The sequence below is a fragment of the Sminthopsis crassicaudata genome, chromosome 5, assembly GCF_048593235.1.
Source record: "Sminthopsis crassicaudata isolate SCR6 chromosome 5, ASM4859323v1, whole genome shotgun sequence".
NCBI classification, from domain to species: domain Eukaryota; kingdom Metazoa; phylum Chordata; class Mammalia; order Dasyuromorphia; family Dasyuridae; genus Sminthopsis; species Sminthopsis crassicaudata.
Genome location: NC_133621.1, coordinates 100,694,112 through 100,720,195, shown reverse-complemented (window position 1 = coordinate 100,720,195; position 26,084 = coordinate 100,694,112). Strand labels below are relative to the sequence as shown.

General features: G+C 35.7%; 1 protein-coding gene across 1 annotated transcript; it reads left to right on the top strand.

Annotated features, from left to right (window-relative positions):
* The first annotated feature begins 1,710 nt into the window (after positions 1–1,710).
* Positions 1,711–24,294, top strand: WEE2 (WEE2 oocyte meiosis inhibiting kinase). Its single transcript, XM_074267720.1, has 12 exons — positions 1,711–1,847; positions 2,124–2,582; positions 5,831–6,024; positions 9,791–9,842; positions 11,657–11,829; positions 13,378–13,499; positions 16,706–16,852; positions 18,420–18,527; positions 18,642–18,727; positions 19,783–19,953; positions 22,527–22,669; positions 23,204–24,294. Exons 2-12 carry the CDS (start codon positions 2,160–2,162, stop codon positions 23,373–23,375), a joined length of 1,791 nt encoding a protein of 596 aa, XP_074123821.1. The 5' UTR covers positions 1,711–1,847; positions 2,124–2,159; the 3' UTR covers positions 23,376–24,294.
* Positions 24,295–26,084: the final 1,790 nt, after the last annotated feature.

The window sequence follows — 26,084 nt, the reverse complement described above, 5'->3', positions numbered from 1 at the left end:
GCCCCCCCCCCCCTTAGGAGTAGTGTCAGACTTCTAGGAAGAGGAAGCAAAAAAGATAAATACGATCAAGAGAAATATCACTGACATAAGGCAGATCACCTGATTCCAAATGCCCTCTTCCCCAGTCAACTTAGTTTCACATATAGAAGAAACATATAACTGCACATATAGCTCTTTGCAGAACTTGGTCTCTTTTCTTCATCACTTCTCCCCAGGCTTTCTCTTCTTTTGAAGGCCTTAAAAAGAGATTATAAATAACAATAGTCAATAAAAACAAATCTTCAAATGAATATCAAAGAGACAAAAATTTTACTCCTAGACCTTTACCTTTAACTCCGTAGAAACAAATGTGACCCACAAAGAAAAGATTTTCATTCTGTGAGGAACTTGATTATTCCAAAAGGGGGTGTGTTCACCAAGCATAGTTATCAAAAGTGAGGAAGGGCAGGTGGATGGGGTGGGGCCTAGTTGCTGATAAATCAAATTCACTCTCTGGGTTTTATTTCCCACCCCCCATTCCTCCCTCCCCCTGCCTCACCCCCATCTCCACTCCGGACTTTCCAGGGGATTGAATGCTGGCTGAGTTTACCCAGAATAATTTGGGGATAGAAGCAAGATACTCAGCTAAAAAATAAAACAAAACAAAACAAAACAGCAATCCCATCCCTGCTTGCCCTGCCCTCCCATACCCTCCATTCCTCTACTTGTAGATCTTTGGGATTAGAATTGGAGGATAAAAAACTAGGAGAGGCTTTGGAAATCTTGTTTTAATACCCCATTTTACACAAAAGAAAACTGAGAAAAATGATGAGGGGAAGGGATTTGCCATAGCAAGTAGCAGGACTGAGTTTCAAATCCAGAACCCAGAGTTCTCTAGTTTTCTAAGAGTTAAGTCTACCAGTCATTCGTACCTCGGGGCCAATTGCTTTAAACTTTTAAACTTTTCCAAGTTTATCCTTTGGGAGTTTTCTATAGGAGGGAGAATCAAAGAGAGGAAAAGGAAGGAAAAAAATATTTCTGTCCCATCTTTATTATGAGGATTGGAGAGAGTCTCCCCTACTCTCCAGACTTTTAGGAGGCAAGCAGAGAATCTAATTAAAGAGGCATTCACTTTTCCCATGGGTGTTCTTGTTTGATTTTAGAAGTTTGGGTGATGGTTTTCGTTCTCATTTTATTCCCTTCATTTTTCTTTTCAATATTTGCTCCCTCTCCCCTGCTTTTATCTAGAGAATGAAATAAGAAATTGTAATGAAAGATATTTTATAAGTACAAAAAGTACAAAACAAAACTCCAAGAAGAAGACTGCTATTATTGCTAAAAGTTCTATTTTGTGTACAAATAGAACTTTAATAATAGTAACAGTCTTCTTGGAGCGATTTTTATCCACCTTCTAAGAGCCTTTTACCTGGCAGGACTGATGATTCCTTAAAATCTTTCCAATTGTAAAAGCCTAGATTATGTTTTGTCTGTGCCCTTTCCCTTCCTAATAGCTCTTTGATCACTCTTGCTTCAGAAAATTTAAGTGATGCAGTCCATGTGGATCTGTGTTGGGGTGAATATGTCAGAGGATCCAGAGATGTTGCCCTATTAGAGCCCTGAGCTAGTGCCAAAGACTGTGTGAGGCTCTTTAGTTATGGTGATTAAGTACCGGTGGGCTGGATGGTAATTACAAGCTGTTAGCTTAAAACACGAGGCAGGTGAGTATTTATAAATAGTGTGTGCTCAAGATCACTGCTCAGTTATTTCTCTGTAAGAATGGACTTCGTTCCAACCCTTTGCTAGTGGGATTAAAAAAATATATATCCAGTAAATGAAATCCATGTTTGGCTAGCATGTGAAACACAAGGGTAAGAGAATGAGTGAAGAACCTGGAAGGTGGGACTTGAGGGATAGAATTGCTTTTTTGATTTCTTATAGCCTCTAAGAGGTTTTCTTTACATTACAAGATGGGTAATGTTTAAAGTGTATCAATGGTGTACCAATTAGTAATATTTAAGGTAATTGGTAGGTAATATTTAAGATGTATCAATGGCTGTACTAAGGATATATCTTGGCTTCTGTATTGAACAAAAAGGAAGCTTATAACTTGAGGACCAAAATTTTTCCTATTCTCTTTGCTGTAGGCTACTGACTAGTACTTTGAAGCCTATTTGGTTGAGATGGAAGGCAATAAGAATAAGGGTAACCTTGTGCTGGAATCAAATATCTCATTTAGTGAAAAAGATGCTGGGATTCTGGGAGGAAAAGAGAAAGGAGGAAACAACAAGAAACTGCAGGAAGCATCCTCGGACTCCACTCCATATTCTTCTCCAACTCCCCATTGGCCTGCATCCTCATTCCAGACCCCAGAAAAGACCTTTTGGCTTGGATCTCCATTGACAAATGAGGTTTTTGAGAGGATTCCCCTAAGGATCTCCAGTCAAGCTACACCCCCTCTCAGAAGTTTCAGAGATAGTCCTGACCAGAAGGCAAATGGCTCCTTGGGGCAGAGTCCTTTGTCACAATCTTTCCTTGACCTCTCTAGAACCCCAGTAGTATCCTGGAATAACTTGCAGCTTTGTGACTCTCCATGTACCCCTAAGGTAAGCACGTTATAGAGAGGGGATAGCTGAAGCCTATGGCAAATATTTCCCTTTTGGAGACACAATATGCTTTTTATTTCTGAGGAGAAAATAAGTATATTTGATTTTATATTTCCATTTAGTATTCTATTTATTTGAATCTTAAACTTTAAGCACTTTTCTTGAGATGATCAGTCAATAAGCATTTGTTGTTGTCTTTAGTTGTATCTGGTTCTTTGTGACCCAATTTGAGGTTTTCTTGGCAAAGATACAGGAATGGTTTGCCATTTCCTTCTCCAACTGAGGAAACTGAGGCAGAGTTAAGTGACTTGTCTAGGGTCACACAGTTAGTATAAGGGACTGAGGTCAGATTTGCATTCCAGTCTTTCTGATTCTAGGGCTTGCCTTCTGTCCACTGCTACCTAACTGCCTCTCAAACATTTATTTAGAGCTTAACTATACTGAACATTGAGGATCAAAAGAAAGACAAAAGTTGACTCTTACTCTCCAGAAACTCACAGAGGAGACAGTCCAAACAACTCAGAGTAAACAATTATGTATAAATAAAGAATATATGGGATAAATTGGTAAAAATCAATTAAGGGGAAGGCAGAAGATGAATGAAGATAGCAAGACTTGAGATGAAATTTTGCATCACATTTTGTACACATTATGGAACCCTTCCAGTATTTTTAAAAATAGATTTTTATTGATATCTTTCTTTTCTTGCTCCTACATATCCTTCTGCTTTCCTATTCCTATAGTGATCTATCCCTTAAAACAAAAGCAAATGAATAAAAATCTTAAAAATAAAAAAAAAAGAGGATTGAGGATCTTAAGGGAGAAATTAAGCAAAAGTAATCTACGCATTAAAAAAAATCTAACTTTATTCCAATGTCCCATATTTGTGGACCTTTGTCCACAGGCAGGGAGGGTTGTTGCTTTATGTAATTTATACTGTTTATTATTCTTTCCATTTACATTGTTATAATTTTTGAATGTATTTACTAGTTTTGTTTAATTCATTTTACATCAGTGCTGTCTTTTCAGACTTCTCTGTACTCATTCATTATGTTACCTTGTCTTATAGCACAATAATAGTGCCTTTGTGTATTCCAGTTTGTTCAGCCATTTTGCACGTGATGGGCATGTATTTTATTTCCAGTTCTTTGCTATCACAAAAAGTACTGCTATAAATAGTTTGGTATTTTCCTCCCTGACTTCCTTGGGGTATGGGACTGAAAGTGAAACCTCTAGGTCAAAGGATTAATCACTTTATCTAATTCCAAACAGCTTCTCGAAATAATTATAATTCATAGCTCAAACCTACAATGCTTTAGTATGCCTGTCATTTCATGACTGCCATCTTTCTTTTGTCATCTTTATTAATTTACTAGATGTGAGGTGGAAATATTAGGATTGTTTTGATTTGTTTAATTGGCAATTTGAAGAATTATTTGCTATGGTTATTAATGGCTTATCTTTGGGGAAGTGTTTGTTACTATTCTTTGACCCTTTGAACTTCGAATATATTATTTCAAGTCATATTAAAAATAGCAATATCTCTCTCTCTCTCTCTCTCTCTCTCTCTCTCTCTCTCTCTCTCTCTCTCTCTCTCTCTCTCTCTCTCTCTCTCTCTCCTCCCTCCTCCCTTCTCCCTCCTCCCTCCTCCCTCCTCCCTCCTCCCCCCCATGGCAATTGGGGTTAAGAGGATTGCCCAAGAGCGGAGTCAACTAGGAAGTGTTAAGTGTCTGAGACCCCAGATTTGAACTCCAGTCCTCCTGACTTCAGGGCTGGTGCTCTATCCACTGCTCTCTTTTCATTGTTTTTGTTCTGTACAACCTTTTGTGGGCCTTTGTGCTGCCTTTCCAGCCATACTGCTGGACTCAGGAAGATTCCAAATGGAACCATAGCTTTGTAATCTTGAACAAATAAATCACTGTCTTTTCCTGAATTGTAAAAAGGAGAGAATAGCACTTATCTAGAAGGGTTGCTTGCAGGATCAAATGAGATCATATTTTCAAAAAGTGCTTACCACCATGCCTGGCACACTATAGGTGCTATTTAAATGCTTATTCGTGGTTGTGTGATCCTGTTTACCTCAAATTTTCATCTGTAAAATAAATTGGAAAAAGAAATGGCAAACTATTCCTCTAACTTTGCAAAGGAAACCCCAAATGGGGTCCTGAAAAGCAACTGAACAATAGCCTTTCTCTTCCCCCTGTGGTAGTTGAAAATACTTTTAAAAATGCATGGATCCTAGATTAAGAACTCCTAATCTAGTTGAAAGCCCTCTAAAATCCAAAACTCTTTACATCACATGTTTTGGCCAAGAAAGTTTGTTTTTAATTAATTTACTATATATTCAATGTTTGTGAACTGATATCAAAATGCATTTTTAGTCATTTTGGTTTCTGTATGGCATTTGGTAAATTATAAAGTGCTTTCCTATCATTTGGCTTGATCTTTCACAACAATCTTTTTTTTTATGGTTTTTATATGCATAATATATGTCAGAGTTAATCACAGTTAATCAGAGAGCACTTGCTTATGTACCAAGCATTATTCTGAGTGTTGGGGATGGGAAAAAAAAAAAAGGCAGGAATGGGAAAAACCAACAACAAAAAGTTATTGCTCTATGAGTTTATATTCCAATGGGAAAGTTGGTTTTGTTTTTTTTTTTTTTTTTTTGTTTCTTTGTTTGGTTTTTTTTTTTTACTCTCTCTGGCTTTGTTTCTGGGTCCTGGTTAGGTTGAAAGCCTTTCTTCCATTAGGGTTTTCCTTGGTCCTCCTTTTTATATAGACCTATCTAATTTGGGGGAAAGTTCCACTTTGTAAACTGTTCTGTTAATTTGTATGATTGAAGAGAATTGTCATCTTTTTAAAAAGGGGATTATCTTTGCAACATAATATTAGAGTCTGAATTATATGATCTTGGGGTCAGGGTTTCCAGCTCCTGTATATTCTGAATGGGGGCCTTCATCTAAAGTGGAATAGTGACTTGAGAGATGTAGAACTGTCTTTATTAGAGAAGAGAAAGTGGTGGCTGTCAAGTGAGCTAGTGAGAGAGCATGTACCTGGCTTAGTAATTGGGAAAGAAGACATGCATTCAGGGTTTGTTTCTGGCTTACAGAGGTTAGTCACTTAACCTCCCAGTACCCAGGCAATTTCATCATACCCTCCCCTTACCTTGAAATCATAATGTAAAAAAAAAAATTTTAGTCAATCCTGACATCTTTTGAAATTTAATTTTGTTGTTCTCAAATCAGACCCTGCTGACAAGTAATATGTATTCCTCTGGAAAGCCACCCATAAGAAATTCTAAGCATGCCCGATGTACATCTGCCATTAGCACATATCAGATGTCTTCACCAGTTCAGGTCAATGTGAACCCATTCACCCCAGAATCCTACAGGAGGATGGTCTCTCAGTCCAGTGGCAAGAGGAAAATAAGGGAAGAGCCGTGAGTTTCATCACATTTTTCTATTTTTATCTCTTTTCATTTGTTTTATGTACATTTATAATCTTTCCCTCCCACTGCCTCTTCTTCGAATTGGAAAAAAAAAAGTTGAACAGCAAATGTGCATAGTCCAGCAAAACAAATTCCTGCATTGATCATGTACGTGTACATCTTTCCGTAGTTAAGTTCATCCTCTTCCTCTAAAAGGAGGAATGTGTTTTACCTTCAGTCTTTTTTTCCTTTAAATTTGTGAGTTGTTAGTGCATTGAATAGACTTGGTTTTCACTAATGTTATCACTGTATAAGCTGTTCTGCTTATTTCACTCTTGTCACTTCATAGAAGTCTTCTCCCTTTCCTTTGTACCACTAACTTATAACTTCTTTTGGCACAATAATATCCAATTAAATTCATATGCAGACATTTGTTTAGCCATGCCCCAAACAATAAGGAAGATAACCACTTAGTTGCCCATTCTTGACTACTATACAAAGAACTGCTAAAAATATTTTTGTATTTTTTTGTTTTAAGAATAATTAAGTGCTATCCTGGCTTTTGAGGGAGAGTGAAGGATTTTCAAGAAGTAAAATTGAGATTTCAACTTTAATCAAAATAAAAGTCTCTGTATATGTTGCTGTCTACATATGAAACCTTGACAATTTTGGCTAAACCAAAGGAAGCCCAGAGGTATTTGATATTGAACAAAGATGTGAAAATCTTTGAGTTTATTTTGCCTGTATTTGTTTATATGTTATATGTGTATATGTACAAATAGGGTGTATGTTTTTGTACCTGTTTCCCTGATAGGATGTAAACTTCTTTAGGGCATCCTAGGCTCTTTATATTCCCATTATCTGAAACATAGTTGCTTCATTTATGAAGCAAATGCTTGTTGACTGAAATTTTTTTTAAGGTGAATGATTAGTGGAATTGGATCCTCTTCTAATTGCATTTGAGTATTGAGGGGCAGACATAGTACCTTATGTGTCCTCTCGAGTCCAGCTTGTATTTGATCTAGGGAAAAAGTTTGAGGTGCCCATAGCTGAGTGGGGATCATGTGGGAGCTTGATAGTTAAACAGTTGAATTGAATTGCCCTGCAAAATGGTTTCAAAGGTAGAAATTGCTTAATGTTTTGTATATTTCAGGACAGTTTTACTGTTTTAAAAGTATTTTCCTCCTAAAACTGGAGAAAGGAAGCCTGCTGACAGAAGAATTCTGTTATGTTAAGAGATACTCCTTAGGCTAACATTGCAAGTTCGGTTTTATTTCCTTTATGCCTAGGTCTATTGTGTTGGCCAGCATAGATCTCCAGCATGATATCATTAGAATCTTCAGTAAATAGAATTTCTGCACAAGTTACATTATTAGCCTGCTTCTGGTGCCAATTATTATAGTGGGTAGCCCTTTGAAGTTTAGCCCTTGTCTATGTGTATATTACTCATTACAAGACGGAAATGATATTTAATATAAACTTCTGACAGGGTGGTGAAATTTATGGCCAGTGTTGATATATGGACCTTGAAAAGGAGATTAGCTTCAACTAAACTCCCATAATCAACCTAGATTTTGCTCAAACATATGAACACACTTGCAAGTTTCATTCACAAATGATCAAATAAAGTGAATCCTGTCTTCTGGTTATCTGTTTTTCTTAACATCCCCTTCCTAGGCAGTAAAAGTAAACCTTTAGAAGGTTTAATCATTGAAATTATGTGAAGAAAAGTTAGGGGGGCCAGGTTTCCCCTCCTGGATGCTGAAATTTAGAAGGAATTGACATTCCTAGTCCTTCAGCTACAAGGAAACACAAGAGAATTTAGCATTAACAAGAACCACTAGTTTAATAGGAAATTGCCAGATGGCAGCAAGTCCCCAGGCTGTTAGGGCTCTAGAAACATTTTTTTTTTCTGATTGAGAAAGCAGACTTTTTGTTGTTGAACCTGATAATATCTTATAAGAAACTTTGTATATTTAATCCATATTAAACCTACTTACTTTAGACTTCAAGTTAAGGGCCTCAAAAAACCATAGTACAATTCTCATCTCATTTATGAATCACTTCTGCCATTCTCACTGTAGTGAGAGTTGGGGAGTATATACAATCGTTCTAGTGTCATTCTCCTCTCATGGGTTCCCAGAAGGGAGCAGGTAACTCCTCACCTTACGTTCCTTAGGGTAACCCCAAGGAGTTGGAGTTGATTTTAGGATAATTTCTTCCAATTCCTATCTTGGGAGTGTGTTTCTCATTAATTAACAGTCAGCTACAGTTAGTTTTTATTTAGGGCTATTTAATAATATGGTATAATAATGGTTGGTACTCAAAGCTTGAGATTAAAGGGAAGAATTCCTCTTTTCCCTTCATGTAGTTCTTATGACGTTCACCTTAGATGAACTCTATTGAGCTCAGAGATTAAATAAACTACTGAGACTACCTGCCCTCTTGTCTATCAGTAATCTTTTTTTTTTTTTAATAGTTTTTCTTTACCAGATATATGCATGGATAATTTTACAACATTGACAATTGCCAAACCTTTTGTTCTAATTTTTCCCCTCCTCCCTCCCACCCCCGATGGCAGGTTGACTAATACATGTTAAATATGTTAAAGTATAAATTAAATACAATATATGTATACATGTACAAACAGTTATTCTGCTGTACAAAAAGAATTGGACTTTGAAATAGGGTACAATTAGCCTGTGAAGGAAATCAGAAATGCAGGCAGAGAAAAAAAGAGGGATTGGGAATTTTATGTACTGGTTCATAGTCATCTCCCAGAGTTCTTTTGCTGGGCTGAACTGGTTCAGTTCATTGCTGCTCTATTGGAACTGATTTGGGTCATCTCATTGTTGTAATCTTTTATTAAATAACTGCTACGGGCTCAACATAGTGTGAATTACTGGAGATACAAACACGTGAAAACAATGATACTTCCTGCCCGCAAGGAGTTTACAATTTAATGCAGGAAGAAAACACATAAAAGGCAGTGAGATTTGGGAAGTGAGAGGAGAAGGTACTTTGTAAAAAGAGCATGATGGAGAAGTTAAAAGAAGTCAAAAAGCAATGTAGCTGATGGTAAATGGGGAAAAGATTGCACTGAGATTTCTCTTTAAATAGAAGCCTTGGAGCCCATTCAAAGGGGTTGAAGATACTGATGAGATGACTATTACCAGACAGATTCAGTCTTGTAGAATAAATAATGAGATTTCTGAAATATGAGTTTACTGAAGAAGGAAAACATGATGGAAAGGTTCAAAGGAATCCAGAAGCAGTGTAGCTAGTGGTAAATGTGATTAGCATATCTACTACTTGGAAATACTAATTCTTAGGGGCCTTTAAAAAGATCTTGAGGTTTTCTTTTCTTCAAAAGGTATGGGAGATGAAGTCAGATTCTTTCCCCTCCTTCTTGGAAAGGAGCTTGATTAGAAATGTTCTGCTATTAGGGAGTAGTAGGTTATGGAATGTCAGACTCTAATTTGGCTGGCAGGGTGCTTTTTCTCCCCCTATCCCCTGGACAATTCTCAGCTCCCCCAGCAAGACTGATTCTCTATAACTATCCACATGACTTTTTTTCCTTTATATCTTTGATTCAATAAAGATATCTAGAATTTGTTTACATTATTAACTCTAACTCAAAAGAGTTTCTCGCCTATTATGGATATTGAGAAATAGTTACTTTAATGATGGAATTGAGGAATGTGGGACGGCTTTCTTATGTGTATTTATATGTATATGTTGTTCTGTTTCGGCTTTTTGGTTTGGTTTTGTTTTTTAGTCAGGAATCTGACTTCTCTGAAGACAATGAAGAGCAAGGGCTTCCTGCCAAGGTGAGTGAGGGTTTCCAGGTCCTGGAGTCTTTGATGGGAGCATGAGTATTTTGTGAGATTTGCCATCTGTTTGTAACACCCCACAGTGCCCAGATCTGTTTGGATATAATCTAGGGTCTTTTTGCTCTGATGTTAACATAATCTTTGTAACCTAGGATTTCTTTTACAGTTTCTTTAGCTCATGTAATTTCCAAATCTAAAGACTGTTGCCCCTATTGACATTAAGGAAATGTAAGCACTGATTGAGGTAAGGAATAAGAAGTTTAGAGGGGGAACACAGATTCCAACTAGATAGTGGACAAAGTTTGACTTAAAAAACAAGAGTTGGAGTCCAGACTGCCAATGGAATCCATGAATAGTTTCTAAATAAGAGTAGGAGCTGGAAAAAGCCAATTTGCAGAAATTGTATATATCTCAAGACTTTTGGGGGAGAAAAAAGAGAAAAGTAAAAGAAAAAAGGGTGATCTAGAGTTTAATTGAAAATAATTAGTTAGAGTAGTTGTATAAATTTCACTTCCCAGAAATCCTACCAAATAAGCTGGTAATTTAAATTTCTCCCCCTCTGTCTTCAACTTAAGGAAACATTTTAAGTTAGAAGGGACTTCCAGGGCTGCTTGGTCAAATCCACACCTTCAATCCAGTCTGACAATCAGTCATCAGAACTAGATTCGAACACCTTTATTCAAAAGGATCCTATTACCTTCTCGAGGATCCCACAGCACTTTTGAACAGCTTAGTGTGAGGAAGTCCCCATTTGGGGTTTTCTTGCAGAGATACCAGAATGATTTGCCATTTCCTTCTCCAGCTAATTTTATAGATGATAAAACCGAGAAAAACAGGGTTGAGTGACTTGTCCAGGGTCACACAGCTAGAAAGTGTGTGAGGCCAGATTTGATCTCAGTAAGATAAGTAGTCTATCCACTGTGCCACTTAGCTGCCAGGTCTTACTAGTCCAATGCTTTGTCCACTCTACCAATGGTCCTCTAAGTAGAGGAGGTAGTTGGTGTAGAGAGAGTCTTACATTCTATATAGAATGTAAATTTCAAATGAGATAATTGATTACTACTTCTCAATTCCTCTGTCTTTAAGAGAATATTTTTCATAAAATTTTAAGAAAACCATTCTTATCATCATATTTAGAACATATTGAAAAGCAATCAATGCTGAAGATAAAAAGAAATTTGGAAAGGCATGAGTAAGACCTTAGAGCAAATGACTTTGAAATAAGCTTATGTTAGAAATATATAGAAAGGAATATAATTAAGAGATCTTGTAGAAGATGAGCCAGCAAGACTTGTTAATGACCGAGGAGGTACAAGTCAAAGTTAATTTTATTCGTAGAGGTTTCACTTCTCAATTTCCCCTGTTGTACAAAGGTATTACTGTCATCACATTTCTTCAATACCGTATCATTAAAGATAAGTTTGGCTTTGGAAGTTGCAAAACCCAAATACAATTTTAGAATCCATTTGTGTATGGACAATTAAACATTAGAGGATAGAGAAGTTCTTTAAAGGGAAATTAAGGAAAGAAACAAAACACCCAAGGGTTAAGCATATAAACATATTGTTTGGGAAAAGAAGCAAAGAAAGTTGGATGTGAGAAGAAATTAGAATATAAGGTTATTGAAAACTAAGATAATGTAGAGGAAATCACTGCTGCCACTGGTTTCAAAGAGTAAGGAGGACCCTCCCTTGAATTTTTGAAGATTGTTAAGTATCTTAAAATCATTTAGGAGGGAAGATGGCTAACATCCTTTTCTATGTCCTTCCTAGCACATTTCATTCCATCCTCCCTTTTTTTAATCTTCTCAGAGATATGTCACAAGAGGAAGCAACATGGTTTCCCGATATGAAAAGGAATTCCTAGAGTTAGAAAAAATTGGGGTAGGAGCATTTGGCTCTGTCTACAAGTGCATCAAGAGGCTGGATGGATATATTTATGCTATTAAACGCTCAACAAGACGTTTGGGAGGATCCACAAATGAGTAAGTTTTAAACATTTATTATTTTGAAATAGAGGAATTCATCTAGAACATTCAAGATTTCCTTCACAATCGCACAAGATGGTAATATTTCAATATCTCTTTTAGATATTTAATTGAAATACAGTTTGAAGCTTCATACAAAATTTTCTTGCTTTCTGGCCCCAATGTCTTAACAATACCAATGTTATATTGAGACAGCTAAATGATGAAATGAATAGAGCTCCAGTCCTGGAGTCAGAGAGATCCAAGCTCAAATCCAATCTCATATATTCACAAGCTTTGTAACTTAATCCCTATCTCCCTCAGTTTTCTTACTTGTGAAATGGGGATAATAATAGCATTTACCATCTAGGGTTGTTGTGAGAATCAAATCAGATATTTATATTTATAAAGCATTTAGCACATTGCCTGGCACATGGCAAACTCTACATAAGTATTAGTTACTATATTCCTAAGACTTCAGCTTCAGAAGCAGAGGATTAAATCTTACAGAATAACTTGATGATGCTATGCAGTAAGAAGCATAATTTCTTGCTCTGGTTGTTGTTCTAACTTTACATAAATTGGCCCTCTGTATGTGTGCCTGCCTTGAAAGCACTTTTCTTGTAATATTCAGCAGATCAGGAATGCTATCTATAAAACATTCATGTTGGCTTAAGATTGTTTTCTTTGACCTTTTGTACAAACAATTGAAGCATCCAAGATCCTGTTTAATGAATGAGAAAAATTAGTAGCTTTGCCTTCTCGTTCTTGTTCTAGTATTGAACAATCAGTGTTTAAGTTCTGCTTTGACTATGGCAACGTGAAATGAAACTGCATTTAGCATCAATTGCTAATGTCAGATAACATTCTTGTGTGAAGAGGCACAAAACATTAATTAGCCTCGAGTATAAAAATATTGGAGTTGCCATTTTTCTCATGGAAATTAGCCATATGAATCAGGTAAGCTATGACTTTTACAGCCCTGTTGAGATAGAATAAGAGAATTTAACACAGAATTTAAAGATGTAGGTCCAAAATATGGTCTTGGTATTCAAGATGAAATTGAGCAAATATTATACTCTCTGTTCCATGTATTTCCCATTCCCCTGCCCATTTTATTTTGCTAATTTTTCCTTAAGGCTGGTCTTATGTGGTCACATACTTGTGGCTGGATTATAGTTTTGTTGTTAGAATGAAAAGCTAAAATTCAATTATTCACTGAACTCTTTAGTGTTATTCTCTATTCTTTATTCTAAAGAATAACTCTTTAGAGTTATTCCAGGGCACAGGAAAATATCCTTTTTTCTTATTGAAGTATAGTGGATTATTGTAACAGTTCAAATTTTCCCCTCTGCCTTCCACTCTACTTTGTAATGGGACTAGAAATAGAAACACATTTACCTTCCTGGCAATGACCACTGAGAAACCTCCTCCTAAAGTCATCATTATTGGTATTTTCTATATGTGTAGAATGCGTATTTTCCATACGTTTGAATGTTTCCAAAATGTTTATACCTTGTACCATTTTGTAAAATGTTCTCATTTTGTTACCCTTTTGTCTCTAAGACCCTCAGCTTTGCGAGAAGTTTACGCACATGCAGTGCTGGGACAGCATCCCCACGTTGTCCGTTACTATTCTGCATGGGCGGAGGATGACCACATGATCATTCAGAATGAGTACTGTAATGGTGAGTGCTGGTACTCCGATCTCTAGGGAATGGAATGAAATGATCTCTTGGGAATGAAGTAAAATCCAAGGTCTTCAGGAACTGTCCTGCACTGATGGCACCTTGTGTTGTAGTCAGCATAACTATGGGAGGGTCTCCTTGGTACTCTTGCCCAGAGGCAGGGGAATAAAATAAGATGAACTCCAGATCCATTTTCTGCTCTTTGACTTCAACTATGGCCAAATATGCCATGTGGTGTATGCATGCTATTGATCCCTCTCATTTTGCATTCAACATCTAATCCAAGTTCCATAGTTACTTCAAATATAGTTAAATTTTAAACTTATTATACTGTTAAACAACTTGTTAGGTATTTATAAAATTCAGATTAAATGATGGGGTAGATGTGGCCTAGATCATGTGTGTAAGGTATGACAAATAATTCAACAAAATTCTATTAAACACTTACCATGTACTGGGAATACAAAGATGAAAAATTAGTTTTGGCTGTATACTAAAGAAATTGCATTCGGGTTGAGCATTATAAAGCCATGTTCAGTGTATTAGCGATACTGAGATAGAACATTTGAACTATGTAAGGTAGGGATTCTTGGAGTCCATAAACTTTTAAAAAAATATCTGATAATTATATTTCAATATAATTGATTTTCTTTATAATCCTATGTATTTTATGTACTTAAAATATTCTGAGAAGGGTTTCATAAACTTCACCAAAGGGATCTATGACATAAAAGAGATTAAGAATATTAATTAAGAATAATTAATTAAGAATATCCCTGCTCTAAAGTGACTATAAAGATCTCTAATTGTGGAATCAGCTCAGATCTGTTTACATCTGTACCTGTCATATACGTCTATGGTAGGCTAAACTTGGAGAACTACAGGATTCCTGTGGGATGTACATTAGTTTTGAAATTCCCAGAATCCTTAAGATGACATTGCATTGAAAGGAGTGCCTGTGTTTAAAATAGGTAACCATCACATCCTTGCCTTAGCTCCTAAAAAACAACAACAACAACAACAACAACAACAAACAAACAACAAAATGCAAGTATTTCTTCCACAAAGCAACATTGGATAAGCTATATAGCTAGGTCCCAATAAGTATGAATACATGATTTTGCCTAAAGTAGTTGCATAATTCAAATTCTTACTTTGTTTATGAATTGGGCTGGAACCAATAAGCCTATTTTATATAATTATGACTTCAAAGAGTTCCAATTCAAATACTTTGAACTACTTTAGGAAATTCATTATTCACGCTAATTGTGACCTAGCTTTAGTGCTTGGGGTTTTGAGTGCAGTAAATTCTCTTTAGTCAAGAATAGTGAGTCATCTCATAATTCACATTGCTTTTTCCATAACAGTGTAATTTTTTTATCCACTTGTTAATAAACTAATCTGTATGGTTTGTTTTGATAAGCCTGTAGCATGATTTAAGGAAATATTATGACTTTGGTGTCTTCTAACTTAACTAGAATTCTATATTAGAAGTGATCTTAGGTTGTCTACATTCTCCTTTCTCCCTCTTCCCTTTAGTCATTTTGTAGATGGATAAAAAGTAAATGCCAGAGAAGTGAAATGACTTACTTGCCTAAAGTCTCATAGGATCTGAAACCAGATTCTGTCTAATCCAGTGTTCTCCCCAGAGTTGCATGTTCTGTGTGATTACTCTAACATGAATTAGAGAAGAATCACAGCATAACGAAGTAGGTGGTCAGTTGTAGAGTTAGGAAAACCAGAGTTCATATTCTCACACATACTAACTGGCTGACATGCTTCCAGAGAACTTTAAATTATAGATATTGCTTTATATAGGAAATTGATTTGAGTTTTCCCCCTGATTTTTGGAATGAATTCCCTGGCCTAGGGGACAATCAATAGGTCTGAACCACCAAAAAATGTCTCTGATTTTTAGTTTTCATCTACCTGGTGAATTTTTGAAAAGAAGACCAGGTTCTCAAGTATTTAAGCAGCTGCCTGTTTTTGGTATTGGAAATGCTTCCCTAACATGGGAGATCGGAGTTTTCTTGCCTTTTGGCTGCTCAGGATACCCTAGCTGTCCAGATTAACTGTCAGCTTGATGGCCCAGTAGTTGGAGCATGGGGTCTGGAGTCAAGAACACCTGAGCTCAAATTCTACTTCAGACTCTTGTTGCCATGTGTTTTTGGATGTCTTAGCCTCTTTATCATCTGTAAAATAGGGACCATAGAAAGAGCATCTACCACCCAAGATTGGGAGGCCAATTGCCCTCAACTTGCCTGCAACTTCAAGTATTAAGTAAATTTCAGCTTCACTTTGGGGTGCTTCCTCTCCTCTTTGGGAAATTATGCTTTCCAATTCATCTCCTAGAATCACAACAGTGAGACTCCAAGGAATGTGAAATACACATAGAGTATTGCCTCCTCTTATGCTATCTAGGCCCTCGCTTTAAGTCATCCAAGTGACTTAAAACTTACTGAGGGGCTTCAGTTCTCTGCAAACTTATTCTTTTTCCAGTCGTCCATACTTTTCCTTTTTACTCATTCTTTCTTTTCTGATAATGAGCCAGCCACACTGAACAATTTCTTCCCAAGCAAGGTCCTGGCAACTTTTCTTTTTCTTTTTTCTTTCTTTCTTTCTTTTTTTTTTTTTTTTTTTTTAATAATCTGCTATTGCCTTCTGGCCCTCAGAAGGGACGTGATGTATTTTCTCTAAGTTATAGAAAATAGGCTTTTGAAAATAACTGTGTCTAAATGCCTTTTTACAGTGATATTCTTATAGTCCTGTCATCTACCTTAGTCCTATTTCCTAGAGTGGTCCCTAGAATTTCCCAATGATTTTACAAATGTATAGCACTTAGGGGTCTCTAACATACTTTCTTTGTATTTCCTTAGGAGGCAGGTATTATAAATAGTAATAATTCCATTCCAGGACTGTTCATGGATCTCAGCCAAAGGAGGCCCATAGCCCAAGTCGTTTATAAAGAGCATGCAGTGGTTTAGCACAGTAGGAACAGTACAGAGATATTGCAGTACCATGGAGAATGTTAGAAAACCATTCTTTAAGCCTCTTTCCAAAGGCTATGCTTTCTCTTCATGCCTTTCCTAGGAGATTTTTCCCTTTAAACAAAAGCACATGCATTTGTTCTTTAGCAGATTGGCTTATGTGCTTTACTGTTGCTTTGGTCTCTCTCAATTTGACTTCAGTGTGTTGTTCTCTGCTAGGTGGGAGCTTGCAGGCTGCTGTGTCTGAAAATGAGAAACTTGGCCGTTTCTTCCAAGAGCCAGAACTCAAGAATATGCTCCTGCAAATCTCCATGGGGCTAAAGTATATCCATCATTCAGGCCTGGTGCATCTGGACATCAAGCCCAGTCAGTATACCTCTCCTTTCTTCCCCTTGCTACTACTGTAATGTCCTTCCAGTATTAACTGTTGTCAGAATTTGTGGGTGTATTAAAACAAATGTTTCTGTTCACATAGCATGGAGATACAATTCTTCCTTCTCTTTCAGGGAGAGAGAAAAAGGGAAAAAATGTTAAAGTGGGAGGAAAAATAAAATTACAGATTTACTTGAGGAAAAAGGTCTCACTACAATTGTCAGAGAAAAATGTGCACATTGAGTAGGTTTACATACCTGTTTTTTATACTATAATTCTTATGTCGTTCTGAGTCAAGAAGTAACTGGATAAAAATGCAGAAATTGGAGTTGGGCTAGGTATATTTCCTTTTTTTTTTTTTTTTTTTTAGGACTTGGGAGGTGAGGGGAAGAAGAATACAGTGTGATTTGCAAGTGATTTAATTTCTTTGAGCCTCTCTTTATTTATCTGTTAAATGGGAATAATGGTATCTGTTGAGCCAACCTCAAAGGGTTGTCAGAATCAAATGAGATGATAAATGTAAAATGCCTTCTGTACTTAAAGGATTATATAAAACCAGCAGTTTTTTCTTTAATTTTAAAGAATGATCATGTATGTTTTATATTAATTCAGATAATTGCCATTTTGGGGAAGGAAGGTGTTAATAAAAACTTCATTTTTCCTGTTAATTTTTGTTAAGGGATTAACTAAATGTAAGACTAGCTGGATAACTGCTATTGAAAGCTTTAACCTTAGTGCCCCCCAGAATTAGGGGACAGCCAGGTGATGCAGTGGAGGCTACCTGTCTTGAAGTCCCGAAGATATCAGTTCTATTTTGGCCTCAGACACTAACTATCTGTGTGACTCTGGGCAAGTCACTATTCGCTTCAGTTCATCCTCTGTAAAATGGGAACATACTGGAAAAGGAAATGGTGTCTGTCCCTACCAAGAAAATCTCATGGACCAAGGCAAGGGAAGCACATACAATCCCATATGACTGAATAACAACAAATATGCAAAGCACTATGTTAAATGCTGATAGAGATACATGTAGAAAAGCTCTCAAGGAGCCTTAATTGCCATTCTTATGGGTGTTCATTTATTCCTGTTAGGTAGATTAGCAATGAAAAAAGATAAACTAATGAAAAGAGTTCTGCTCCAGGAGGAGCAGATGACAGATTTTGGTCATAGCCCATAATCCATATTCAATCTTATTAAATTGTATCATATTAAAGATGAGAGAAAATTTCAACAGAGACAATAATCTTAGTTGTAAGGATGAAAAGGAAGGGAATTCTAGGAGGAAAGAGTCCTATTAAAAGTAGTCATGGACTAAAAGAATTTCAGGAATCTTGTTCAAATTAATGTTTTCCAATTTTCCCCCCTCTGGGGAGAGGAGACATTAACTCTTTATTTGATATTTTATTTTTCCCAGATATGTATAAAATAATTTTTAAAATGTGTTTTTAAAAGTGAGTTCCAGATTCTTTCCTTTCTTCCTCCCTCATTCCCTTCCCCTAACATTGAGAAAACTAAAGTTAGAGAGAGACATTAATGCTTTAATTAGTCCAATTCTGTACAGGTAACATCTTCATCTGTAAAAAGCAAGAAGATGATATCCCATATGTCTCAGAAGAAGGGGAGAATGAAGATGACTGGTTCCTTTCTGCTAAAGTGATGTATAAAATTGGTGAGACTGCCTGCTCTCCGTATCATTTAATTGTGTTCTGGTGAAATTCATACTGATATTTGTAGTCCTTTCCTTGAGAAATCTCTAAAGTGATTCTTTCATTCTTTCTTTTAGGTGATTTGGGCCTTGTTACTTCAATTCAGAGCCCCCAAGTAGAGGAGGGAGATAGTCGCTTCTTGGCCAATGAGATTTTACAAGAGGTACAGTTGTAATCAGGGAGGTAGTTGGGGATGATATGTACTGACAGATGCTGAATCTACTGACAATGAGGCAGGAAATGTAAAAGTATTCCTATGAGAATACAGAGTCTCTCAGTCCAGTTGTAGGAGAAAGACTACAAATATTTTCCTGGATTAATGGTTTTCAAAGTATATATAGTTTGTTTAAAGTACTCTGAGAGGCCAAAACTATTTTCATAATAATAAGACATTTTAATTTCTAGTATAGGAAATATTGAGAGGTATAATGCACATAAACAAAAGCTTTTGGGGGCCCCTTAATTTTTAAGAATATAAAAATGTCCTACTTTGAGAACCATTACTCTAGATGAATCTCTTATTCATTAAGAATCAGTATAGTTTGATCATTTATTATTAAGTACCTTGGTGATATAAAAACAAGGTTTGTTTTTGTTTCTGTTTTTTTTAATACTTTTAGCTCTTAAGGACTTTATATGTTGGTAAAGAAGGTTTCATGCTGCTTTGAGATAAAATATTGATAGATCAAATACATTTAGATTTTATCTTCCTGCCAAACTCCTATTTGTAAAACCTTCATAGCCCTCCACTCCTCTTCTTGTCCTGTTCCCAGTATTTCTGGTAGTGCTGTCCATTCCTTGTAATGCAATATCTTAGCAATCTTCTATCTTTGAAGAAATCTGTCATGAAATATAGGATAACATGGTAACGCTTCATGGCTTTGAAAATGAAGAAAGGAAAAGAATCTTCTTTCCTGTATACTATGTATATTATCTTTTTTAAAAATGTCTTTAATGTCTTTTACCTCAGAGTATATAATCGTTTTGTTAGGTTCCTCAAAATTCACAACTGCTCATGAGCTGAGTATAAAATATTTTTATAATTTTGATTTCTTCCTTCCAGGAACAAAGAAACAAACTTTAAAAGTCTAAAGTGTACAGATGTATATTCCCATGTATTTGACAGAACTACTGAAGTTTTTCTCAGAGACTACTTGTCCAGTCTCATTACCATTAGTAGATTCTTTACTTGCCTTCTTGTTTTTTATTTTTTTGAAGGACTATCGATTCCTGCCCAAAGCAGATGTGTTTGCCCTTGGATTGACAATTGCTGTAGCTGCAGGGGCAAAGCCATTACCAACCAATGATGAGCCTTGGCATCGTATCCGTAGAGGCAACCTTCCAGCTCTCCCACAGAAGCTTTCTAAAGACTTTTACAATTTGCTTAAGGTTGTATCTCTTAAGACATCAGGTTAGCATTTGGAAAGTGGGGATAGAAGTTAGATAAGAAGATCAGAATATTGATGGAATTAGAGTGGAAGGAAGATGATTCAAAGAACAGAGCAAATAGAAGAAGACATCAAAGCAAGATCAGAGTTTTGAGGCTACGCTGATTTGAACTTGGAATATAAGAGAATAATTAACTACACTGGATTACTTGCTATCTAGGGGAGAAAGGAGGGAAAAGAGGGAGAAAATTTGGAGCACAAAGCTTTGCAAAGATGAATATTGAAATGATTAAATTGCTGTCTTACTATCTGGACCTTTATAACTTTTATAATACTTTAAAAAGTCAATTTTTGTGTTGTTTTTTGGGGGGGGAGGGGAAGGCACTTTCAGTTCAAGTATTTGTGTGTTACATGCAATATTATGTTAAGGTTGGATAGTAGAGAAAAATTTGGGGGAAAAAAGTTTCCAGTCCCTGTCTTCAAGGAATTCTCTATCATCTACCTCTTTAAAATATATATATATATATATATATATATATATATTTCTTCTTCTACACTTCCCTATATTCCTTTTTCTTTTTTGTTCCTGTAGAGCCATCCTAGGTAGAGAGATCATTCCAGCATATCCAGGTAGGAGGAAAACCATGATCAAAGGCAGAAATGCATAGGAAAGATTTGAAGCAATTTGGCCACTACTGGTTGAAGTAACTGGTTCCTATGATGAATATCCATCAACAAACATTTATGTGCCAGGCATTGAGAATTCAATTAAAAATAAGATAGCTCTGTATTTTAAGAACTTAGATACTAATAGGAAAACATAATACATTGTGGAAGAGGAAAAAAAAAAGATAACTCTAGGAAGAATGGCACTATGTGATTGGAGATCCCAAATACCAAGTTAAATTGATGCTAACTTTAACTTGATGTTAATCAGATACATCAAATCGGGCTTAGAAGCTGTGGATTTCTTATGTTGTTTTTTGTGAATTACTTCTTGAATGGTTTCCCCTCTATTCTCATCTATAAAATGAAGATAATAGCACCTACCTCATAGGATTTCTATAAGGATCAAATAGCAACTTTCAAATTACTTTTAAATTTTCCTAAATTACTTTATAAATGTTGACTATTTTAATTAGCTATTTCCCCTTTTAATCACAGGATTTATTCATATAATAAATGTTTTTGTTTGGTTTAAAAGAAGAGAATAGAAATATGCATACACACACATATATATATACACGCACACATATATATATATGTATGTATATATATTTAGAATTGGAAGGGACCTTTTGTGAAAACTTTGCCCAAAATGGTTTAAGAAGAGAAGCCAGTGACAAATGTAGCAGTGAAGCTATTGTTATAATTTAGACATCAAGTAGTTAAGAAATGGGACAAGAGTGATTGCTGTAAAACTGAAAAGGAAATTGATGGATGTTGGAAATTTTTCAGACAAATAACAGGTTTTAACTAATTGTGAAGGGTGAAGGAAAGCATTAAATGTTCCCTAGTCCTTAGACTAGAGAGACAATGGTCTCCCTCGTCCTCTTCCCTTCATTAAAAAAAAAATTGATTTTGAGTTCCAAATTTTTTCCTTCCTCCCATTCTTTCCTTTCCTCTCTTCAAGCAATTTGATATGTTATACATGTACAATCATTTTAAACATATTTCCATGTTAGTCATTCTCTGAAAGAAAAATCAGAAGAAGGAAAAATCACAAGAAAAGGGGGAAAAAAAGGTGAAAATAGAATGCATCAATCTGAATTTGGTTTCTATTGTTCTTTCTCTGAATGTGGAGGGCATTTTCCATCCCAAATCTATTGGAATTGTCTTGGCTTGACAGTAATTTTTTCATAAAAAATAGATATATCTAAGAAACATTTTTATGTAGGGTGAAGAAAGGATTCAATTTAAGGTCATTGAGACTGTGGTGATTGGACAACTAATTGTAATTATCTAGTAAGTAATACACATGAGATTGAAGGTAAGGAGGAAAAGTTAAGACAAGAATAGACTTTGGAGTCATCTACAATAGAGACTAGAAGCTATAAGGTTGGGCAAGCTCGTTTGGAAATGATCCCATTTAGGAGGAAGAATTTCTAGAAAAGGATAACAAGGAAGACCAATCAAATGATAAGAAGAATTAAATGTCAAGAGAAGAGAATATCACAAGGAAGACTAGATAGTTAACAGTGTGAAGGAGCACAAAGGCAAAAGGATGTTAAAATCATCTTGAAGATTCAAACAAGCCAATTGTTAAATTTTTTAATATGAGCATTCATACCTCAGAATCTAACAAAAATTACAAATCAAGGCTTGATCTATTTTTTCTGTTAATAGTCAATATTTGAGGGGATGAAGAAAATATTGATAATGCAGATTAAATATGTTAGACAAACATTTTTTCTCCAGAGAGCTAGATGTTAAATATATATATATATATATATATATATATATATATATATATATATATATATATAAATACACTTGTATGAGATAGGTCAAGAAGTTTTAAAATCTTCAAAAAGGACCACATTTAAATAAATAATATTTTACTTCTTTTCACAGTATATGATCCATCCTAAGCCAGAGGAGAGGCCGACAGCAGCAGCTTTGGTTAGGAACACAGTCATCAGACCGTTTTTGAGTATAACTGCAAAGCTTCAGAAGGAGCTGGACAGAGAAAAATCTAAGACGGCTGAGTTAGAGAGGTGGGTTCTGAATATTGGAAGCAATAAAGGCTCTAGTCAAAGAGCTCTCGTGTGCTATATTTTGGCATGAACATTATAAATGGCATTAGCCAAAAGAACCCAATGACTTCAGTTTGTACTATGGAATTACATAATAGAACAATCTTAAAGAGTAAACTAGTCTTGAACTTTGTCTTTCCAGGAAGAGATTTGTATCGTTGATTCTTGAGTCCACTCATGTCTTAGCCATTCCATTTCCCCCCATATTATGACTTTCTGCTACTACATGGTGGGCTTTGGTTTTGGTTTTGGCTTCCCTTTTTGCTTAATTATATCTGACTGGCAAAAACATCATAAATGAGTTCTAGTTTGCCACACATTTGGTCCTGAACATAAAAGAGCCTACCTGTGGAAACTACTTTATAGTAGGATGGAATTAATTAATAGTTTCTTCTCATGCTGTGTTCGTGATGCAGTTTGTCACTAGTAAAACTGGTACCTGCCACAACTGATAATTGTCTGGACCAAGTAAAACAAATTTTATTTTTATCTTAGGGAACTGAAAGAAGTTCATCTTGCCCAGAGCCACCAAGAAGATACCAGTCAACGTTCTCTTGCACTTCTTGGATTCCTCGCCAAAACTGAGTCAAGTAGCTCCAATAGATTGGTGGGAGGGAAAGTCAAAAGATCCCACAGTTTCACTTTTGGAAAATCTGGGAAAGCCTAGACCTGTTCATCTTCCACATAACCTCTGGAAGAGCTCCATTTTGTGCTAATCAGCCCCACTTTGAAGGTAGGCTCTAGAAACATTTGATGATTCCTCCAAACTGAAACTTGACACCAATTATTGCTGCTAAAAAATGGAAAAGTAGCCAGTAGGAATGATTGCAACTTCCTGATACATTCTGGATTTTGTATGCAAGGTCTAGTTTTAACTATAAAGGTATATTGGCTTTTCAACTGGATACAGACTTGGAAAAAAATTAATTGGTAGGCATTTCTTTCTGCTGTCCTTATACCCCTAGATGCCACTATTCAATGTATTCGAGCAAAGGCATAAAAGAGTTTTTGGATTCTAAGAGATTGATGAAATGACTTTCCAGGCTGAGATTTGGTTGTCGGATCACTTTCAAAAAGATCCTCTGAAGATATTTTTGCCTAGAGAGAAATGGAATCTTTGCCTTGTGCCTAGATTTTGGAAATAAGGTTAATAGACTTTAGTAATGCCTGATCCCAACAATTCCTAAAGGGTTTGGAACTAGTGATTCTTCTAATATGTTTTTTTGGAGGGAGAGAACATTTTCTGTTCTTCCTATAGTTACATGAATAGTCTAGCCTTTAATTGAAATGGGAAGTTATATTTGCAAATAGGAATACCTGTGAGATTGCCAACAAGCTGTGATGAAACATTGGAAGAGGAATCTGATTTTGCGGTCTTGTCACAATTTTACTCTTTCTTTCTGGTGTTTGGCTTTAATTTCCCTGTCCCTTCTGAATCACTAGTTTCTTTTGATTTTAAAACTTGAATTTGGCTTTGTTTCTAGTGATTTTTAAAAACATTAATTTTATTAAGTGTTTCCCCTTTCCATCTTTTTTTAAATGAATAGAACATATGTAAATAAAGGTTTTACTTTTCCAAAGCCAAACATGGGAAAATTCTCTTTTTTTGGACAGGATAGTCAGTAACTTGAAAAATCATTGACAGAAGCATTTTTAATTCATTTGGATAAGAGTTTAAGAAGCTGATAATGAAAAGTATTTACAATATTTTTACACTCTTAACAAGTTGACAACTCGGCTATATTCTATGTATTATCATCTGCATAAATATTTGATAAAATCTATTTGGAAATATCTCTAGGTCTAAAGAAGACAGATGTTAATTGTCTAAATGTTATCCTCTATTAGAATATATCCATCTTTTTTTTTTCTTTTTCTTTTTATTGTTCAGTCATTCAGTTGTGTCTGACTTTGTGTGCCCATAGACTTTGTCCCTGGGGTTTTCTTGGCAAAGATAATGCAATGGTTTGCTATTTCCTTCTCCAATATGTCTCCATTTTACAAATGAGGAACTGAGGCAAATAGGCAATAAATGACTTGCCACAGGGTCTACAGCTAGTAAGTGTCTGAGGCTGGATTTGAACTCAGTTCTTTCTGAATCCAGACCTGATGCTCTTTCCATTATATGAACTCACTGCCCCTCCTTTTTCTTATAGTCATTCCCATTTTCAGAAAGAAATTGAGAGAGAAGTCCTGAAGTAGTTTTTCTCCCTTGCTATAAAATAACTAGATGAGGAAATGAGGCAAGGCATACTCATCTAGTGTTTCAAAACTGGGATTCCTTTAAAAAAAATTATTAACTGCTATCTAAGGATTTAAAAAAAAAAGATATTTGGGGGGGAGGTATTTTTTTGGTTCTCACTTCCTTCCCACCATACTTTGGTATGCCCTGTTTTCCCTCAATTCCTCCAACCATTTTCTTTTTGTTCACATTCAAATAATTTAGATTATATACTTGCTATGTAAGAGAATTAAGGATAGAAGAAGGGATAATGTCACATGTACTATGTACAAGGAGCCCCGATTATATTTTTGTTTTATTGCTCTTATAAGTATGGGAATAAACAAAGGATCTGTAATCCCCGTGGTTCTGGGTAATTGTCATTCATCTCAACTGTTTGACTTGGTAGAAAAGTCCTTGGAAATTGTCAGAATTGCATAAACTTAAGCAATATGCTTGAAGATCAGTAGCTATTAAGTAGCACAACTTGAGGCACAATTTGAAACCAGGTCTTTCTTAAATTAAACACAGAACTCAAAAAATATTACGCAAATACCTGTATTCCCAGTTCTAAGTTAGGTACACCAAGGAAGTCAATCATCCCTCCCTATGATGACATATTTTATTCAACAAATATTTATAGGGCTTCAGCTATGGGGGATATTAGGAAGTGAGGGCATTTAAGCCAGGTGGAAAAGATCAAGGACACAGTAACTATCTTCACAACTTTTTTTAATATAAAAAAAAAACTTTTATTTTCAAAACACATGCATAGCTAGTCTTCAACATTCACCCTTGCAAAACCTTTTGTTCGATATTTTTTTTTGTTCCTTCCCTTCCCCTCCTCCCCTAGATGGCAAGCAATCCAATATATGTTAAACCAATATATATATAATTCCAATATATGTATAATTCTTCTATACATATTTCCACAATTATCATGCTGCACAAGAAATATCGAATTAAAAAGAAAAAAAATGAGAAAACAAAATGCAAGCAAACAATAATGGCAAAGAAAGTGAAAATACAATATTGTGATCCACATTCGTTCCCCACAGTCCTCTCTCTGGATGCAGAAGGCTCTCTCCAAAACATATCTTCACATATAGAAGAGCTGTGTTTGAAGGGATTACATCCTCTTTTGTCTCTGAGTCA

What these genes read in the sequence shown, in the direction of transcription:
- WEE2 (XM_074267720.1), top strand. Translation starts at nt 2,160, where the DNA reads ATGGAAGGCAATAAGAATAAGGGTAACCTTGTGCTGGAATCAAATATC. An exon ending in AGCAAGGGCTTCCTGCCAAG is followed by an intron (nt 9,843 to 11,656) that starts GTGAGTGAGGGT and finishes TAATCTTCTCAG; the next exon opens with AGATATGTCACAAGAGGAAG. An exon ending in AAGACGGCTGAGTTAGAGAG is followed by an intron (nt 22,670 to 23,203) that starts GTGGGTTCTGAA and finishes TTTTTATCTTAG; the next exon opens with GGAACTGAAAGAAGTTCATC.